This window comes from Cupressus sempervirens, chromosome 1, assembly GCF_028749045.1.
Source record: "Cupressus sempervirens isolate cs-2001-9-10 chromosome 1, ASM2874904v1, whole genome shotgun sequence".
Lineage (NCBI taxonomy): Eukaryota > Viridiplantae > Streptophyta > Pinopsida > Cupressales > Cupressaceae > Cupressus > Cupressus sempervirens.
The window spans coordinates 463,991,002-464,011,452 of record NC_143118.1 but is presented as its reverse complement, the minus strand read 5'-3'; the positions used below and the strand labels follow the sequence as shown (position 1 = coordinate 464,011,452).

At 33.9% G+C, this 20,451-nt stretch overlaps 1 protein-coding gene across 1 annotated transcript in view; it reads right to left on the bottom strand.

The window, feature by feature from the left end:
* LOC149578306 (vacuolar protein sorting-associated protein 2 homolog 1-like) overlaps positions 1-20,451 on the bottom strand; it is a 120,227-nt gene that overhangs the window by 80,287 nt on the left and 19,489 nt on the right. The window contains exon 2 of the mRNA XM_089828203.1: positions 377-507. Within this exon, the coding sequence (XP_089684329.1) occupies positions 377-507 (131 nt within the window). The remainder of the gene's footprint in view (positions 1-376; positions 508-20,451) is intronic.

Below are 20,451 nucleotides of genomic sequence, written 5' to 3'. Positions count from 1 at the left end.
GACCCAAAAATGCCTTTTGTTGTTTCTATGTGACCAACCACTTCCTGGCAATGTTTATGATGATGCAAAACTAGAATATCGTATGAGAATTCAATGTCAAATTGATGGGCAATATCATATCAGCATGAAAGTACAGTTGGAAAAATGCTAAATGATGTAGTGCAAGAACAAGTTAATAATTTTAATGTTAATTGTATCATTTAGTCAGCATCCATTGCATCAAAAATAAAATTATTCAGAAATGTAAAATCAACTCAAACCATAGGAGAAATCATGGATAAAATAAAGGAAGACAGAGCATAAATGAGACCTTTCTGTGCTGTCCTCTTAATCCAATCAAATTAATCACGAGCATTTTCAATTCAAAAAACTATACCATTTGTCCTTGCTTTGCTGTTCTCTTAATCTCTGCAATAAGCTTTTTCTCCTGAGATTGCAGACCTTGTCTTTCGCGTTCTATATCACGAATGGATTTGTCTAACATCCGTTTGTTCTCCCGCAGAAGTTCTATACATAATAAGTAAATAACCATTAAGTTCAATGCAACACTCTTATTTCGCATTGCCTGGTACATGTTTTATGATTTTTATACAAATAAAACAGTAAACATACCCATTCAACTTTCATACAGAACACATACTATAAAAAGGAGTTCTAGCAACTTATATCAATGAAAGCATATAGATAATGAGAAAAATTGCCTCTAATGATTTTTTTTTTAATCTGCTCAACTGATGGTAGCAAACTACAAGACAATTTATCAGTTTTGTTTGCAATTTATAGTGTACCATCCTAGGCATTTTACCATAGATAATCAATTGCAAGTTCCTACGTTCTGTAATGTTCAATCTCCAAAATGTGTCTCAATATTTATCATATGGTACAAATTAAGCTAAAAAACAGCAAGTCCATAGTACTAGAAATCCTCTAAATTGACAGAATATCATGACTTCTAGTTATTTTCATCTGTGCATATTAACACCTTGTTTTTTATTTGGGGGAGCAGAAAAACATTTATGCAGTCTCTCTAACATTAGTTGACTAAAAAAAGAATTATTGAAGTCCTGCATGCTTTCAGATATTTTCAAGAGAGAATTTGTATTTCATATATTTTGCTCAAACATGACTCGCACTGTTTTTTAACTGTCGTATTTCATCTTTTGTTTAATATTGGGAGAATTGGAAACCATAGGGCCTATTTGTGACAGCCTAAGAAGCCCTTCAATACAAAGAGAAGCACTGCTACATAGGCAAACTGTTGGAGAAAATCCTAGACTAGTGATGTAACAAAAAAAATTCAAATTTTACCAAATCAGAATGACACTGTTATGACTAATTTTTGACATCATATTTTCAAGCAAATCCTCTAGTTTTTAAGTATAAACATTTTCTCCCTCCTTGCCAACATATGTCAACTGCACTAATCTCACTTGTTCAGCTGATTGGCCTAACTAATGTTAGTACCAATACATAATATTTATTACATATAAATGCCATATATTAGTTCCATTTAAATCACGCCAAAGATCGATTTATATCTCCACCTCCATGTAAGACTTACAGAAAAGGAAGAGAATCCAGACTTTGACTGAGCAAAGTCAACATTGGTAACAGTCACAGCAGGGAATTGATCACAGGTTACTAGACTTCTGACAACATTTATTTTTTGGACCAAAATTGAGTACTTTTTTAAAAGTCGACTCTGCCTGGGCAGAATTGGCTGTTGTTGTCTGATGATTGTTGTAAAGTACAGAATAGACGTCTGCAAAAGGCAAGTGAGTATGATCGTTACTTTGAGTCTTGCACTTATAGTGACTAGAAATTAATATTCTCTAACTAGGGTACTTCTTTAACCAAGGATTAAATGCTGTTTTGACCGCCAAGTTCAATGTAATGTCCATGTAATTTTAGCAGGTTCCTACAGTTGGCTAAGTCAATTCATAATGGCGAACCTCATGAGCTAGCAGTATGTTTTGAAGGTCTTTGAGGTAGACTTGTTATCTATAGCAAGTCTAATTGTGGATGATTCCTATATTTGGCAGTTCAGTGGTCGCATTGGCAGTTGGTTGTCTTCTGCATAAGATTGAGCTTATTATGCACGGAGTTCATAAATATTAAGCTATTGATGCTTCATTATTATTAAAGTAATTAATATTATTTCAAGTTATAAAATGGAATTGTGAATGTGAAGCCTCTTAAGTGAAAAGTGTCTTCATCAAGCCATGTGTTAGAAAGTTATTTATTTAAAAGAATTAAATGGAGCTTCTAATTAAAAGGTGTGTTGATGAAGCAACTTTAATGAAAGGTGTATGAGTGAAGCTAACTTGCATTATAAAAGAAAGCTTCATGAAGCAACTAGATCATCCAATTGTCTATTGCTTTTGTTTATCTATTGTGAGGGTTTTGAGCTTGAGAATTCAATTCCATTGCTGAAGTGTAATGGTTTTGATCTGAGGGTTTGAATTTGGTGCTTCCTCATTCTGTATCAACTGTGGTTGAGGAGAAAATTTTCTATTGGAGACTTTGGTGTCTTCTCCTATCATTTTTCTCTGTGACTAAGAAGCAATTGTGTGCTTTGGAATTTAATATTGGAATTCTGGGAATCTGTTTGTGTCTTCCATTTCTGTGACCACTATGGTTAGGAAGACCTTGCTTTGCTGGAGACAATGGGAAGCTTTCATTGTCTTCGATTTTTCATCACCATTATTGGCATCACAGATCACTGTTTTAGTGTGGTCTTTTTTAGCATTTTAAATGCCAAACTACCTATTCATTAGCTTGGAGTTTTTAGCTGTGCATGTTGAGCATTTACAGCCTTAACCGGCATGTGTTTTCTCTCTTTAAAAGTATTTCCATTACTTGCAAACTGAGTGCATTATTTGCTGCATACCTGGTGTCACTGCTGGAGGGGAATCGGGCTGTGTAAAGGCCCAAATTTTTAACTGTTACCGCACCAACTAGGTGCTCATTTTTGCTGCTGTTGAATGCCACTATTAGCATCGAGTTTGGTTTGTCGTGACCGATTTGCTGAAGTTGGATGCCATTAATCATTGAGCTTATCAATTCCAGTTATTAGAAATAGAAAATACTGAGACAGGGAGTGTGAATCAGTATTCCACAACTTTTTGCCCAAATATGGATATCAAAAATTAACCTTAAACTTGCATGAATGATTAAACTAAAAAGCAATATTAAGAAACCACAAAGAAACTCATAGCACCATATTTTGTTAAGTAGGGAAACCTTGGCCAAGGGAAAACCCTAGTGGGGATAGTACCCACAAAATAATCCACTAATCAAAAATAACTCACAAAAGATTTGATCCCATTAAGAGTCAGTTTCATACATATAGTGTATATGTCCATGTTAGAGGCCTAAAACTTAATAGGAGTTGTATAAAAAAATGGTGAGCTCGCTGCTCTTACAACAATCTACAACTTTACAAGTAGTATAGAGAAATACCAAAACTTTGACTATGTTGATATCCCAACTATCTGATTAGTCCTTTCCCGTCCCTTGCATATGACCATGTATATAAACCTCTGCTCTGCTATGACCATCAAAATAACTTCCAACCAACATCAATAAAGTGTGTATATCATAATCATGTCATTACATAAGCATTGGCGACTTCGCTTAACCAAAAAGCCTTTCTTTATATGTTTTCTTTGTCCAGTCAGCCTTGCCCTTTATCACATGTTACCAAAATCCAATATTACTTTATGCCAATTGCGGGTTAACATCTAGGATGTCATCCCTATCTTTTCAAGTTCTTGATTTGACAAGTCAAAACAATTTCTTGACCAAATTGATCATTCTGTACCATATGCTCTGTTTCTGCGATAGCAAACTGTTAATAGCATTTTCTTCCAAAACTGATGCCAATCACAAAACTAAGTTAAGAGAACCTTCACATATCATCTAGACTATCTATAATATCATCTCTCAAAGTTGTAGCCCTGTACCTTCTTCCAATAAAGCTCACCAAAGCAAACAATCCATATGTTCACTTTTTTCCTGAACAATCATAGACAATTTCCTCGATAAGTATATACCAAACATAATATTTATCTTCAGCGTTCTCACCTCTTCATAATGTTGCCATTAATTACAACATCTACTAACTTACTTAAGCCAACTTACCAACAAGCTCCCCCTTTGGCATTGACAGAAAAATTGTGAAATTGGCTAAGTAACAAAACTGTGACTTCAAAATTTTAAATATTTACAGAATTGTGGCCATTCAAAAGTGTGGATTTATATAATGCCTGTATATACTATTCTTTGAATTCTATACTTCCCCCTTTGACTATACTCGCATACTATAACTGTGTTCCCCCTTAATATATACCCATTGTTCCCTTAACCTTGTACATTTTCCTTTTATTATGCACTACCTTTACTTCCCAAAGACATTTTTAACTATCCACACTCCCCCTTTGACACCAATGAGTAAGTCAAAAATATTATGTACATGTCAAAATTGTGTTTACAAATTGCTCTTCAATGCAAAAAAGTCTGGTACAATCTGAAAATTTCCTCCTCAATGTCTCAACTCCACGTCCCATGTCTTCTTTATGGACTCTACTACATGAATCACTACACATATTCCATATGCAGCAACTTTTGCTCCGTTCAAGTCCATTGGAATGAAATTCTCATAAGATTTATTTGCATCCAGTTAGGTATTCAACTGCTTTTGGAGCATATCAATCTTAAGGGGTCAAAGTGTTTCTAAATAGATTGAATCTTGCTAGAATTTTGTTTCTATCAGGTTCCACTATCTCTAGTGCCAAATGTTATACTCACTCTCTTATCCATTTCAATGATGCTTAAATCATATTGCTTCGCTTGTCCAACAATTTGTTCTAATTTTGCCTCATCCTCTTTAAAATTCACAACATCCTCTAATGTCGTTAATGCAGATGTCAATAACTTGTAGATCATTTTTTATGTTATCACATATCTTATGAAATAGATCTGCCTCAAATTCTTCTTGAGCCTTCATCTTTGTCAAATCAGTTAAAGTAGAAAAATGATCATCAAACTCTTCAATTACTTTCTGGAAGTTCTCTCCCATATTTGATCCATCCAGTTTCAATGGTGCTGGTAAAGCCTTTTGAAGTCTGTCTAGTGCATTTCCAATATCTTTTGGTTCCTTACCAACTTTTTCTCTGACTGCTCTTGTGCTTTAGCAAATGCAAATGCAAATATTTCCATAAAGTTTTTCTCATGTAAGCCATCAATAGCTAACTTCTTGAAATCTTCTTCTATGTTTCTACTTGCCAACAATGTCTGAATTGTAGGTGAGGGTGTGGAAGATGTAGGTATACTCTTACCTTTCTCAACAGTCCTCTACACAGATATTATGGTCTGAATATTTGCTTGTGTATTATCCTCTTTCCTCTGATCTGCAACAGAGTCTTGCTCAACTCTTTTAGTAGAGTCATCTGCTATGGGAAATGAAGATCCCTCTTCATTTGCAACAGATGGAAATGTATCCTTCTCCTTGTCTACATTCTGATCTTCCTGAAGATTTTGATCTGATCTTCTTGCCTTGTGTCATCTTGTTGCATGCAAAACATCTTCCATTAAATTGTCTCTTTTGATCTCTAGCTTACTTAAACTAATTTGTAGTCTAATTGATCTGATCCGATGGCTGATTAAGTTCTTTTCATGTCCATGCTCAACTGTGATTTCTGATTCCTTTAATGACTCTTCTTCAATGCAACCAATCCTTGTCATATCTCCTTTTGGTTTTTGTGCCATGATTTGTTCATCAAGTTTGTCTGTGCTTGAATATAACTTCTCAAGATGTTGCTTGGTTTGTACAAGTGTTCTCCTTTCACCATACTATTGTACTTCTCAAGTTCAAGAAACTTCAATTTAGTATCCTCAAGTTCAGATGCTACCTTGGTAAGCCATGATTTCAAATTTGCATTCTCGGTTTTAGATCTATTTCTGCCTTTTGCTCAGTGACATCACACTCATCCTTAGTATTGCCATTTCAAGTTCACACTTAAGTATCTCAATTTCCTTCTTGAGCTTGGTAGCTGATTCAGAGTCCTTGATCTGTTCCACTAGTTCCTTCCTCTTGGATCTTGGATTCTCAATCTGATCTTTCAACTTCTGAATGAAATCCTGCATATCTCTAAGCTTGATCTTCAACCTGTTTCTTTCATCATTTGCCTGATCTAATTCCTCAAGAGTTGCCTCAAGGCTCATTTGCAAGTGTTATGTATCAATAATGATCTTGCTCATGATGTTAGGCTCCTTCTGAGTAACTGTGCTTTATTACCAATTAGTAGAAATAGGGAATACTAAGAGGGGGGTAGGGGGGTGAATCAGTATTCCACAACTTTTTGCCCAAATATGGATATTAGAAATTAACCTTAAACTTGCATGAATGATTAAATTGAAAAAACAATATAAAGAAAACACAAAGAAACTCATACCACCATATTTTGTTAACTAGGGAAACCCTGGCCAAGGGAAAACTATGGTGTGGATGGTACCCACAAAATGATCCACTAATCAAAAGTGCCTCGCAAAAGGTTTTAACCCTGTTAGGAGTCTCTTATATACACATAGTGAATCTATCCTTGTTAGGGGACTAGACCTTGTTAGAGGTCTCAACCCTATTAGGAGTTGTATTACAAAATGGTGAGCTCACTTCTCTTAAACAATATACAACTTTACAAGTATACAAAAATACCAAAACGTTGAGTATGCTGATATACCAAATATCTGATTAGTCATTTCCCGTCCCTTGCATCTGACCATGCATATAAACCTCTTCTCTGTTATGACCATCAGAATAGCTTCTCACCAACATGTATAAAGCGTGCATATCATAATCATATCATTACATAAGCATTGGCAACTTCGCTTAACTAAAAGTCTTTCTTTATACTATTTTCTTTGTCCAATCGGCCTTGCACTTTATCACACGTTACTAGTATCCAATATTATTTTCTACTAGTTGAGGGTTAACATCTAGGATGTCATCCCTACCTTGTCAAGTTCTTGATTCAACAAGTCAAAACAATTCCTTGACCAAATTGATTATTCTGTACCATTTGCTTTGTTTCTGCGATAACAAACTGTTAATAGCATTTTCTTCCAAAATTATGTCAATCACAAAACTAAGTTAAGAAGACTTAGACATATCATCTAGACTATCTATAATATCATCTCTCTAAATTGTAGCCTTGTACCTACTTCCAATGAAGCTCGCTGAAACAAACAATCCATATATTCACTATTTTCCTGAACAATACTTAGACAATTTCCTCCATAAGCATATACCAAACATAATATTTATCTTCAGCGGTCTTACCTCTGCATAATGTTGCCATTAATGACAACATCTACTAACTAACCTCAGGTAGCTTGCCAACTCCAGGTTCATTATTATTAAAACATTAATTGTTTGGTATCATGTATATTTTAATTGTGCAAGGGCAACAAGTAATAGCAGAAATTGTTCACTGTGGTCATCTTTATACGGGTATAGCATTTGGTTGAAATGTGAATGTAAAACTTAAGCAGAATAAAGTAAGGGAAATAAATTTGTAAGATTTCACTTGCCAGGATTAATCTAGAATTTGATAGTTAGCATAATTAGCTAGAGCAGTTTGTTTGCATATATCAACATTGCAATTGAAATTTTTGGGAGAATCGTATATTTAGTAGAGGGAGCTAGTTGGGCTCATTAAAAAAAAATCCTAGTTGATTATATAGTAATATAAGGTTTCTATACATGCAATGTTTTATTGTTGTAATATTGTAACACGTTGCTGGTATAGAATCCCCTTGAAGATTTCTGTTTCTTTGTAACAAATGAATGTATAGCATTTGTGTGAGCACTGGCAATGAGTTAATGTTTTTGTGGGTCTGTAAATGATTCCATAGGTTGGACTTAAGGAAATAACCACATAACCATTATGAGATTTTCCTATGGGCAATTAAAAGTCATCTTCAAGATGGAGGACACTTAGAAATAGTCAATGCATAGGTATGAATGTTAGGAAAGATGTGTTGTATACCTCGTATAATATTAATAATAATATTGTTATACGATTATAAAAATATTTGTATGTGGATGACACAAAGAGAAAGCTAGAAGAATCCTAAGGACAGCTCCAAGCCCCCTTGTTAGAGTAACACACCAAAGCACAACACCAAGAACAAGGTAGAAAACCAATATGCAGATCTGCTGATAATTTGATTAGAACATGCCAAGCATAAGGCCTACCTAGCTGCAGCCTTCATTTACAATGGAAAAAACAAATGCAGGCTTCAGTGCTCCAGAATTCATATTCTAAAGATGTTCTACCAACCACTCTTATCATCATGCTACTCTAACTACAAACTAGATCTCAATAAATAGCCACCAGGACACACAAGTCGGCTTACAAATTAATTTATTACAAAATATAGGTCCTATCCCAAAGGAAAATCAGCAACCACACAATTTAGCAAACTAAGATTAGTGAACTTAGAAATAGATCCACACATGATCCACGAAGCCACTCCCAAAGCCATGAAAGCTTGCAAGATCACACAAACTTTGCCGATGCAAATTACCACACGTTACTCGATGTGCCAATCTGGAACATGCCTCGATAAATAATGAAGGGTAACTTCCAAGTGACAAAACATTAAGATCAACGAACATAATCATGAAATCTAGGATTGGTCTACATTATAAAACTGTGTTCGCGGATAAAACAAACACGAACAGAAAGATTGTCCACTCAATCAACAGACTAACTGCAAGAAATAAAAGGAAATATTTTTGGTTGATGAAAGATTGCCAAAATACCCAAGATGCTCTTGCATCAAACCCTTGGGATAAATAAGAAACTAATGTTCACGTTAGGGAGCATGATCGCTCATAGAAAAATCAATCCAACTCAAACTGAGAAATCCACTTGCTGTCTCCAATAGGTTTATTCTACCACTGAACAAGATACTCCATATAATCCTTTCCTTGGGTGCTTTTGCCTACTCTGATATCCAAAATTCTCTCAATTTCTTTGGTCCTCTTCTTAGGATAATCAAGACTGTCAACTGCCTCATCATCAAACTCAAAGTATTCATAGATATTTGAAATATTGAATATAGGTGAAATATCCAAAGCTTCAGGCAATTCAACTTCAAAAGCATTAGCACTATTAAACTTCTTCAAAATCCTACAAGGTTCGAATTTCCTCATCTTCAACTTGCTATTGTTAAGAATATTCGCAGTAAGTGTATTGAAACATCTATGATCAGAAGTTAGTAATATATATATATATATATAATGAAAAGATACTAATGTGTACATAATCACGTAGGGTCATAACCTTACTTGGTTGTGTTTCACTAGGTATATATATTTGTCTCATTTGTATCTGCAGATCATATCAATCAAAGTGGCATACAAATCTCAGATCAGAACAAATATTACTGCATTAAGAACATATATATAATTGAGAAGTCAAGCACTCATTAAGGAATATAGAAGTCTGCTAAATCATTAAATTAGACTGAAATATAATTGATATGTCTCCACCAACTAAGATCCATTAAACTTTACATGGTATCAAAGCTTAATTGGTAGAGAGACTATCATTCTGATTTTATAATTTAAGGGACAATATGTCAAATAATGTAAGAGTAGACGACAGACTTGAAGGAGCAGTGAATTTCTTTTCTTGGAAAATTCGAATTACTACAATTGTTGAAGAATTAGAACTCAAACCTTTTATTGAGTCAAATATTTCAATTCCTGAAGATGAGGCAGAAAAGGCTACTTGGAAAAGACAAAATAATAAAGCCAAGAAAATCATTGTGGATTCTGTAAAAGATCATATCCTTCCATCTATATCAGATCTAAAGAAAGCATATGAAGTATTCAAAACAATTAAGGATACGTTTGAAATCAACAACTCAAGTAGATTGATTACACTGAAAAATCAACTAATGAATACTAAAATGAGTAAAGGGGAAACTATCTCATTATATTTTGGGAAGATTTGCAAAATTAAAGATCGTCTAAATGCTATTGGAAGCAAAATAGAAGATCAAGAACTATTGATAATAGCACTTAGAGGATTGCCATAATCATGGGAAGCATTCGTTCAAGTAATCAGCAGACCTACTATACCTCTTTTTGATCAACTAAAGAATGATTGCATATCAGAAGAATCAAAGCTAATTTCTAGAGGGATCATCTCAAATCAAGAGGGAGAAAATCAAGCTCTTTTTTCAATTTCAAATTACAAAGGCAAAAAGAGGAAATTTAAAGAAAAGAATAATGACAAAAAGAAAGAAAATCAAAATTACAAAAGAAAAGATTTTTCTAAAGTTAAATGTTATAAATGTGAGAAACTTGGGCATACTTTCAGAAATTGTCCAGAAAGGGAAAACATCTTAGCTTCTTTAGCTATAACAAAGAAAGATGAAAATCTATTATACTATTCCGCATTATCAAGTGAAATAAACTCTAATGAAAATGTGTGGATAATAGATAGCGGTGCTTCCCATCATATAATAGGATTCTAAGAAAAATTTGAAACCCTTGAAAGTTACATCTCTGAAAGAGTCACCATTGGAGATAATTCCACCCATCCAGTTAGAGGAATTGGGACCTATTCTATACAACTAAGGACTGGAGTTACACTAAAATTAAAGGATGTTCTATTTGTACCAGGTATAAAAAGAAATCTAATTTAAATTTCTGGACTAGCTGATGAAAGATTCCAAAGTCACTTTCAACAAAGACAAAGTTTTGTATTGGCCTAAAAACTCAAATCTAAAAAATGCCATCACCATAGGAACCAAACATGAGACCTTATATAAACTATGCAATATCCAAAAGCAAGCTCTTAATCTTGAAGTAACAAACTCCAATGAAGTATTGCATAGAAGACTTGGACTTATTGGATTTAGTTCACTTCCAAATGTAGAGAAAATCACCTTTGGAACACCGAGTCTAAGCTCAAAACACATTGGTGTCTGTAAAGGATGTACTCTGGGAAAGAACATTAAAAAATCTTTTCCTCCTAGTGAACACAAGTCTAAATCAGTTCTCAAACTAGTTCACTCTGATTTATGTGGGCCCATGCCAACACTCTCTCTAGGAAGTTACTCTTACTACATCATATTCATTGATGATTATTTGAGGAAAACTTGGATTTACATTCTAAAAGTCAAAGAATCTAATGAGGTTTTGTCAAAATTTAAAGAATTCAAAGAAATTGTGGAAAATCAAACCTCAAAGAAAATTAAAACTCTAAGATCCAACAATGGGGGAGAATATACTTCTAAAAATTTCAAAGCTTTTTGTACTTCTGTTGGGATTAAGAGGGAGTATACAGTACCATATAATCCTCAATAAAATGGGGTAGCAGAAAGAAAAAATAAACTATTGTTGAATCTGCAAAAGCCATGCTTCATGATCAAAACTTGCATTTTTCATTCTAGGCGGAAGCCACCAATATTGTTGTATACATTCAAAACAGATGTCCCCACTATATATTAGAAAACATAACACCTAAAGAAGTCTTTACAAGGAATAAACATGACTTAAGTCACCTTAGAATTTTTGGTTGCCTTGTTTATATTCACATACCTAAAGAAAGAAGAACTAAGTTAGATCCATCTAGAAAGAAAGGGATATTTATTGGGCATGGTGAAAACTCAAAAGGGTATAGAATCTATGTTCTTGGACAAAGATCAGTTGAAGTAACCAGAGATGTCATATTCGAGGAAAACTCCGCATTAAAACTAGCCACAAATACAAAAGATGAGCCCATTATAGACTTAGATGAAAATCCTTTCACTAAAATTCAAAGGGAGAACACATCAAAAGGAAATGAACCATCTATCAATACAAAAGACAGAGATACCTCCAATATCAAGAAAAGGCCCTTATGGGCAAGAAAAATGATTGAAGAAAATAATGTTGAACCAGATGAAATTTCCAAGGAAAGCAAGAAACCAGAAACAAATCTTATTATACTGCCCTAGTAACTGAGCTTACAAAATATGAACCAACAGCTATTGAAGAAGCCAATACTTGTCAAGTATGGAAAGATGTTATGACTGAAAATATCCGTCAATACTACAAAATGATGTCTGGGATATTGTACCTAGAACTAAATACAAATCAATTGTTTCTTGAAAATGGCTATACAAAATCAAATATGCAGCAGATGGTAGCATTAAGAAACATAAAGCAAGGTTTGTTTCTCGAGGTTTTTCCCAGAAGGCAGGCATTGATTATGAAGAAACTTTTGCTCCGGATGCTCGTTACACTTTGGTCAGGACAATTATTGCAATTGCAACAGCTAAAGGATGGAAGATACATCAAATGGATGTGAAGACTGCATCCTTAAATGGAGTCATAAACAAAGAAGTATATATTGAGCAACTTGAAAGCTTTGTTATAAAAAATAAGAATCTATATGTGTGTAAACTCAAGAAAGTTCTTTATGGTCTTAAACAACTCGAGCTTGGCATGAAAGAATAGACAGCTACCTCATCAAATTAGGATACTCTAAGAATGAAGCCGATCCTAATATATATTTCAAAATCTCTAATGATGATATGTTAATACTTGTGTTATATGCTGATGATCTATTGATATCAGGAAATGATCATCTAATTGAAAGATGCAAATAAGATCTTATAGCTGAATTCAAAATGGAGGATCTAGGTCTACTATATTATTTCTTGGGCCTAGAAGTATGTCGAAAGAAAGATCATATCTTTCTAAATCAGGGTAAATACACTCAAGACATCTTGACTAGATTTGGAATGATGGACAACAAACCAGTTGCAACTCCAATGAAAACTAATCTACACAAACTAAAAGAAGAAGCAGTGCATTCAGAATCTATTGATCCAACACTCTACAGACAAATTATTGGGTCTCTCATGTATTTGGTAAATATTAGACCCGATATATGTTGTGCCACAAATGTATTAAGTCACTTTATGTGTGAGCCCAAGAAGATACATTTAATGGCAGCAAAACACATCTTGAGATATCTACGTGGCACTATTAGTCTTGGACTAATGTACAGAAATATTGAGATCAAACTTGAAGGCTATACTGACTTGGGTTGGATGCTCCTTAAACTATAAGAGTACAACCGAATGTTGTTTCAATCTTGGATCGGCAATGATATTGTGGTTCAGTAGAAAACAACCTACAGTCGCTTTGAGCTCTACTGAAGCTGAATACATGGCAGCCTCCATGGGAGCACGTGAGGCAAGTATGGTTACGAAAGCTATTATTTGGATTATTTGGAAGGAAATTAGATCCCATAATGATCCATTGTGATAACCAAAGCTGCATCAAACTCTCCGCTAATCCAATGTTCCACAATCAACCAAAACACATCGAAGCTCCATACCACTATATTAGGGACATGGTTCACAGAAATGTGATCAAGTTGATCTAAATAAGCACTGATGAACAAAATGCTGATATTTTTACCAAGCCTCTTCCAAGAGTGAAAATAGAGTACTTCAGAGGTAAACTTGGTATGACAAATTTGAAATTGTAATTTGTAAATTATATATATTTATGATTATTGAAAATTAGATTGTTTGCAAACTTGTAAAATGAAAGGTGACAATCTTTCATGTGTTTAACGTCACTATTGTAAGGTGACGATCTTATCAATAGTTGACCAACCTTCTAACACCAAAATGTTGAAGGAAAGTGTTATCATTGTTCTTCGGGCCGAATTTTGCCGAACACATTGATAACCATCATGGTAATTTTGGCCGGATTTTGCCGTGAAAATTATTGTTATGGTTATTTAGGTCAGATTTTGCCGAACATATTAACCATCGTGGTTCTTCGGGCCGGATTTTGCCGAACACCATAATTATTAAACCACAGTTGAGTGGTACCTATATCTGTTTATATATATATATATATATATGTATATATATATATATATATGTATATATATATATATGTATGTATATATATATGTATATGTATATATATATATATATGTATATATATATATGTATTTCTATCACATTAAATACTATATATATATATATATATATATATATATATATATATTCTCATTCTTAATATAATAGTTGTTATGAAAAAACACTAATGCGTATATCTATTTGGGACATAATCACATAGGGCCATAACCTTACTTGGTTGTGTTTTAATAGGTATATATATTTGTCTAATTTGTATCTACAGGTCATATCAATCAAAGTGGCATATAGATCTCAAATCAGAACAAATATTACTACATTAAGAACATATATATAATTGAGAAGTCAAGCACTCAATAAGGAATATAGAAGTCCGCTAAATCATTAAATCAGACTAAAATATAATTGATATGTCTCCACCAAGATTCATTAAACTTTACAGCTATAAGTACCAACAAGGAATTTCTTCTTTAAATGAACCATTACTTCATCTCCAACCTCAAAAAGTCTTATGTCTCTTCCTCTTATCTGCCTTCTCTTTATATATTTTATTATTGTGCTCCAAATTATACCTCACTTGTATAATTCCTTCATAAAGTTTGTGTATTCTTTAGCTTCAGCACTGCTCTTTCCTTCAAGATCCAAAATTCTTAATCCAGTAGCCTCTCTAGGATGTATGCCACAAACAATTTCAAAAGGTGTCTTCTTAGTACCTTCGTTCACTTGATTATTGTAAGAAACTCTGCTTGTGCCAATATCAAATCAAACATCTTAACAAGTTTCCCAAGCTTCTCTTTATAAATTTAGTTTGTCCATCTGTATGTGGATGAAATGTAGAACTAAACTTCAATCCAATATTCAATCTTTTCCAAAGTGTCTTCCAGAAATAAGCAATAAACTTAGTATCTCTATCAAAAACTATAGATTTAGGTAACTCGTGCAATCTCACAATTTCCTTAAAGAATAAATCTACTATGTGTACTGCATTAGATGTCTTCTTACGTGTTATGAAGTGTGTCATCTTAGAAAATTGATCAACGATAACCAAGATAGAATCATTACCCCTCTTAGTTCTAGGTAATCCAAGAACAAAATCCATGATGATATCTTCCCACAGTTTGCAAGGAACAGGAAAAGGTGCATATAAACAAACATTTTGACTTGTTCCTTTAGCAACTTGAGGAATTACAACTTCTCACAAATTTTTGAACATTCTTATATATTTGTGGCAAAAAGTATCTTTTAGAGATCAAACTCATTGTCTTGTCAATCCCAAAGTATCTGGAAAGTCCTCCACTATTGGCAAGTCCTCCACTATGTTTCCCTATTATGATATTATCTCTCATAGATCCTCTTTGTCTACATAACCGACTTCCTTTAAACAACATATCTTCCTGAATAATAAAAATCAACCCACTTATTTTGTTCATCTATCACAAATGTCTTACAAGCTTTCCAAAGTTATGCAAAATCAAGATCAAATTTATACAAGTTCCTTAGAGCATCAAAACCAAATACCTCAACTATCATCTCTATCAATAAACTCCTCCTTCTCAATGCTAATGCCACCCTATTAGACTATCCACTCCTATGCTTTAACACAAAAGTGAAATTTTGCAAGCACTCAACCCATTCATGTCTCTGATTCAACCTTTTTTGACTACTCAAGTATTGCAAAGCTTTAGTATCAGTATACAACACAAATTTCTTAAACATCAAGTAATGTCTCTATTTCTTCAAAGCTTGAACAATTGCATAAAATTTTTGATCATAGACTAAATATGTCCTCTTAGCATTATTCAACTTCTCATTGTAAAAAGCAACAAGTTTACCTTCTTGACTCAAAATAGCTCCTATTGCACTTCCACTAGCATCACAGTCAACTTGAAAAACTAAAGTAAAATCAGGCAAAGCAAGTATAGGCAATTTTGTGACCTTTTGCTTCAATATTTCAAAGCTCTTATTTACACCATGTGCCCATTTGAATTCCTTTTTATCTCCTTTCACTATTTATGTCATCACATTACAAACTGAACTAAAATTTCTAGTAAACTTTCTATAGAAACTAACCAAGCCGTGAAAATATCTAACCTCACCCACATTCTCAGGTGTAGGTCATTCCAAAATGACTTTTACCCTCTCAAGATCCATCTTTAAGCCATCAACAAAAATAACAAAACCAAGACACACAATTTCTTCATTTATGAAAGAACATTTCTTCAAATCCATCAACAACTTTTCTTCCTTAAGCCTTTGTAACCGCTTCAAAACTTCATTCATCAATCTCATAAAACTACCAAGTGCATTAGTTAGACCAAAAGGCATAACCAACCATTCATACAAACCTTTGTTTGTCATAAAAGCAGTCTTCCATTCATCTCCTCTAATTCTAATCTGCTAATAGCCACTTTTTAAATCAATTTTTGTAAAGTACTTTGCTCCACTCTAACAATCCACACTGTTATCCATCCTAGGCAAAGGAAACCTATATTTCATTGTTATCTTGTTTATAGCTTGAGAACCAGTGCACATTCTCCATTCCCCATTCTTCATAGGTGTCAATACTACAGATATTGCACAAGGACTCAAACTTTCTCCAATCAATCCTTTTTGCAATGATTCTCAGACTTGTCTATTCAATTCTTCATTTTCTGCAAGTGTCAATCTATGAAGTGCTTTGCTAGGCAAACTAGCTCCAAGGATAAAATCCATGCGATGACTAATACTTCTAACAGGAGGTAATTCATCAAGTACATCACCTGAAATAATATCTTGAAATTTTGTCAACAAGGATTCAATTTCAGCATGCTTAAGTTTGTCTTTCTTTTCTGACTTTCTAGGAATCAAAGCAAAACGTACATTTTGTTTCTTCAAATCTCGGATAAATTGATTTCCTTCAACCATAAAATTCTAATTGTTGTACAATGCTTATCCTCAAGTTTCTCAATTAAAGGGGAACAAAACTTGGTTCTTCCCATTAGCCCAAATAGTATACTAATTCAATCTACCATCATGTAAAGCTTGTCTATCATATTGCCAAGTCTTCCCAACCAAACATGACAACAATCCATAGGCATAATATCACACAAGGCCTCCCCGTAGTAGTTTCCAATCTTGAATTTCACAAGACATTGTTCACTTACCAATATTTTGTGTTCATCCTTGATCCAAGTGATGTGATAAGGCTTGGGATGTTTCAATCTTTTCAACTACAACTTAGGAACCAATTCCTCAAATGCCAAATTGTCAAAACTTCCACTATCAATAATCACCTTGCAACATTTTCCTGCAATCTTACATCTAGTCTTGAAAAGACTTTTCTTCAAAATAGGTTCCTCTTGCATCTCCTCATTCCATAGAGTTCTAATCATCAAGTTGTCTCCTTCAGGTCCATTAGGTGAATTTGATGTATCTTCTTGAACCAAAGCATTTCTACTACCAATATCTATCTTTTTGTTAGAATTAGGACATTCAAAGGCTCTGTGACCTTCTCTCCACTTAAAACAATTACCCTTGAACCAAGATCTATCCTCTCTCTTATTGTTGTTATTTCTATTTCTAATATAACTAGTACAATTATCTCTAGAAAAGTTACCTCTTCCTTTGCAAGCACTATCCTCTTTCTACTTTTATTTACCTTTGTCTTGAATTGTACTATCAGGCCTACTACCTTCCCCAAAAGATCTACCTCGGCTCCTCTGAAATCTACTCCCTCTTCCTCTCCATCTTTTCTCATGCTTCTTCAACAACTTGTCCTCAACTTTTAGGGCAAACTAATATGCTTCTTATATATTGCCCATCTTTACCAGACTAAACTCATCTTTTATAGAAATCCTCAAACCATTCAAATACCTTGCAATTTTCTCTACTTCATCATCAACATGTCCAGATCTAATGTCCAACTTATAGTATTCTTCAGCATATTCTTTCATTTTCGTGTCTTTTTACCTCAAGTTTTGCATTTTCTTCAACAAACTAACTTGATAATCTACAAAAAGGAATCTCCCCTTCAATTGACCAACCATCTTAACCCAAGTTTTTTCCTTTCCTATTCTTTGTTTATCAATTTGCAAACGTTCCCACAAAAGAGATGCATGTCCTCTCAACTTAGTATTTGTTATCTTCACTTTCTTGTCAGTCTTTTGCTTTCCTCTCCTTTGTGTATTAGTTTGTAAATGTTCTGACCAAAGAGATGCATGTCCTCTCAATTTAGTAGTAGCTATCTTCACTTTCTTGTCAGTAGGAAGCAAGATTATTCTCATACTCAAAATACTTTTCCATTTCATAGATGCAACCCAACAAGGCATCAGTATCAAGCTTACCCCAATAATCAAAAGGATCAAAAAGAGGTCTAGCATTCGTTCTAGTCAAAGATTTCAAAAATCTTTCATCATCTTGTTCCAATTCAAGGTCAAGATCAGTTGTAACTTCAACTTCTTCATCACTAACATCTTCAATATGTCTACCTCTTCTCTAGATTGTCTGAACAATTTCAAGTCTAGCTGCAAATTGTCTCAACATTTCCATAAGAACAAGATCTGCATTTTCTCTACCTTGAACCATTCTAACAATAGTTCCAGCAAGAATCGTAACCCTCTACAAGTTACAAGTTAGAACTAAATCTGCCACCCTACAACCTAATGGAGCCTTAATTTTAGTCTCCATTTTTTATTATGACGAGTGAGCAAAGGCGGAAGTATCTTCATAGTATTCAACTATAGATTCACTAAAACAACAATATTCTTTTGTTCCTGCAAAATACAAGGATTGCTATCTTGTTTATCTTTTAAATGAGATGTTTAGAAGTACTACAATGGTTTTCATTCGTACCTATGAATCTACAAAAGGTCTTTCCTTGATTCTTTGTAATCTTGGACTTGATGTCATTCCTTTAAGTGTTCAAATGAGTCAGCCAAAAAAGAATTGGAGCTCTAAACAAGTTCAAGTCTAGGATTGTTGTGTGAAGCAGTTTGTCATGGATGCTCTTTTGTATATAAGTGGGGTTTCATGGAGCATTCCAAAACAAAGAACACCATAATGGATACATCTACAAGAACAACCAAGTCATCTAAAAATATTGAAGAGGATTTTGATTGGGGTTATTGTCAGGATGATAATAGGAAATCGATATTTTTTTTCCAGGAAAGATTTCGTATTTGCAGTTCATGTTGTTGTGAACTGTTCTAGCATGAGAAAGAGAATCCCCTTGTATACTACTTCCAGTAGAGATTCTAAATCATCTAGAATTAAGAGCAAGCATGTTCCACAACAATCTCCTAAAAACATGCTCACAAACTCAAAAGAATTAAATGGAACTTCCTTTCAGAAGAATCCCAATAAAGATTCAGCAAATTTTGTTTTCAAATCCTCACATGCTACGACTATTGTTGTGCCGTATTCAATAGCCCCCTCTAACGAAGGAAAGACACCTGAAGCATTTGTAGGCAACCATGTCAATACAAAGTTTTCAGCATGAGAAGACATTCATGCTAGAATCACAACATGGAGCATTGTACCAGGTCCAACTTGCAGTGGCAACTTATGGAGACCATCTCTTAAACATAATGATGAAGCCTATAGAATTATTGCAAAGTATCCCTTGTAGAAGTTGAATGGCTTTAGAGCCGATGATGTAGGTACATAGATTGTTGCCATTAGAGATGTACCTTAGTGTCCTAGATTGCTTTGTTTATGGCATGTCTGTCAAGCATGGCTTAAGAATATCACAAAGATTAGAAACAATCCATTTCTAGTGATACGTCAGAAGCTTTACATTGTTGGGGTCAACACAAAGTAAGGAGATGTGCGATAGAGCATAACAACACAAGACAGAGCGTTGACATGATTAGCAAACACGATGATACCAAATCCTAGAAATGTTCCTCATGTTTTCAAACTGATCCAACCACTTGATCAAAACATAATTACTCAACCTTTCACTCCTTGGATGCATGTCAAATTTGACTTGAAAGTCATCAAAGCTTGGAAGAATAGGGTTGAACACAAGATAAGACTTGAAAAAACCTGAATATTTGTACTTAATAGTACGATTAGAAAATGGTTTATAAAACACCAATTAATAATCTTATTTACAATGTAAAATGTAAATATTTTTAAGTTAGCAAAAGGGGCAACTATTAAAAACACTAAAAACCTAATCACTAATCAAACACCCTATGACATACATTATGAGAAAGGAATTAAATCCCATACAAGGGCATTCAAACTCCAAAATTTTATTAATTTGCTTTGGGAACCATGTATGAGTCTTTCTCCAACCCTAAGCCCATTCATGTTACACATCATATCTTTCTAGAGAAGATGGAAAAGAAAAACTGTCATCACTTCCAAGGGTTGGTTGGAAATTTCCTCTATGTCAGATGTCGCCATTGTTGAAGCTTTCTATCATTTTCTCCACCATTTTCATCTGCAGGTAACTTTGTTTGAGTAATGAGAAAATAACAAACCCTCTTATCATCTTCCTAT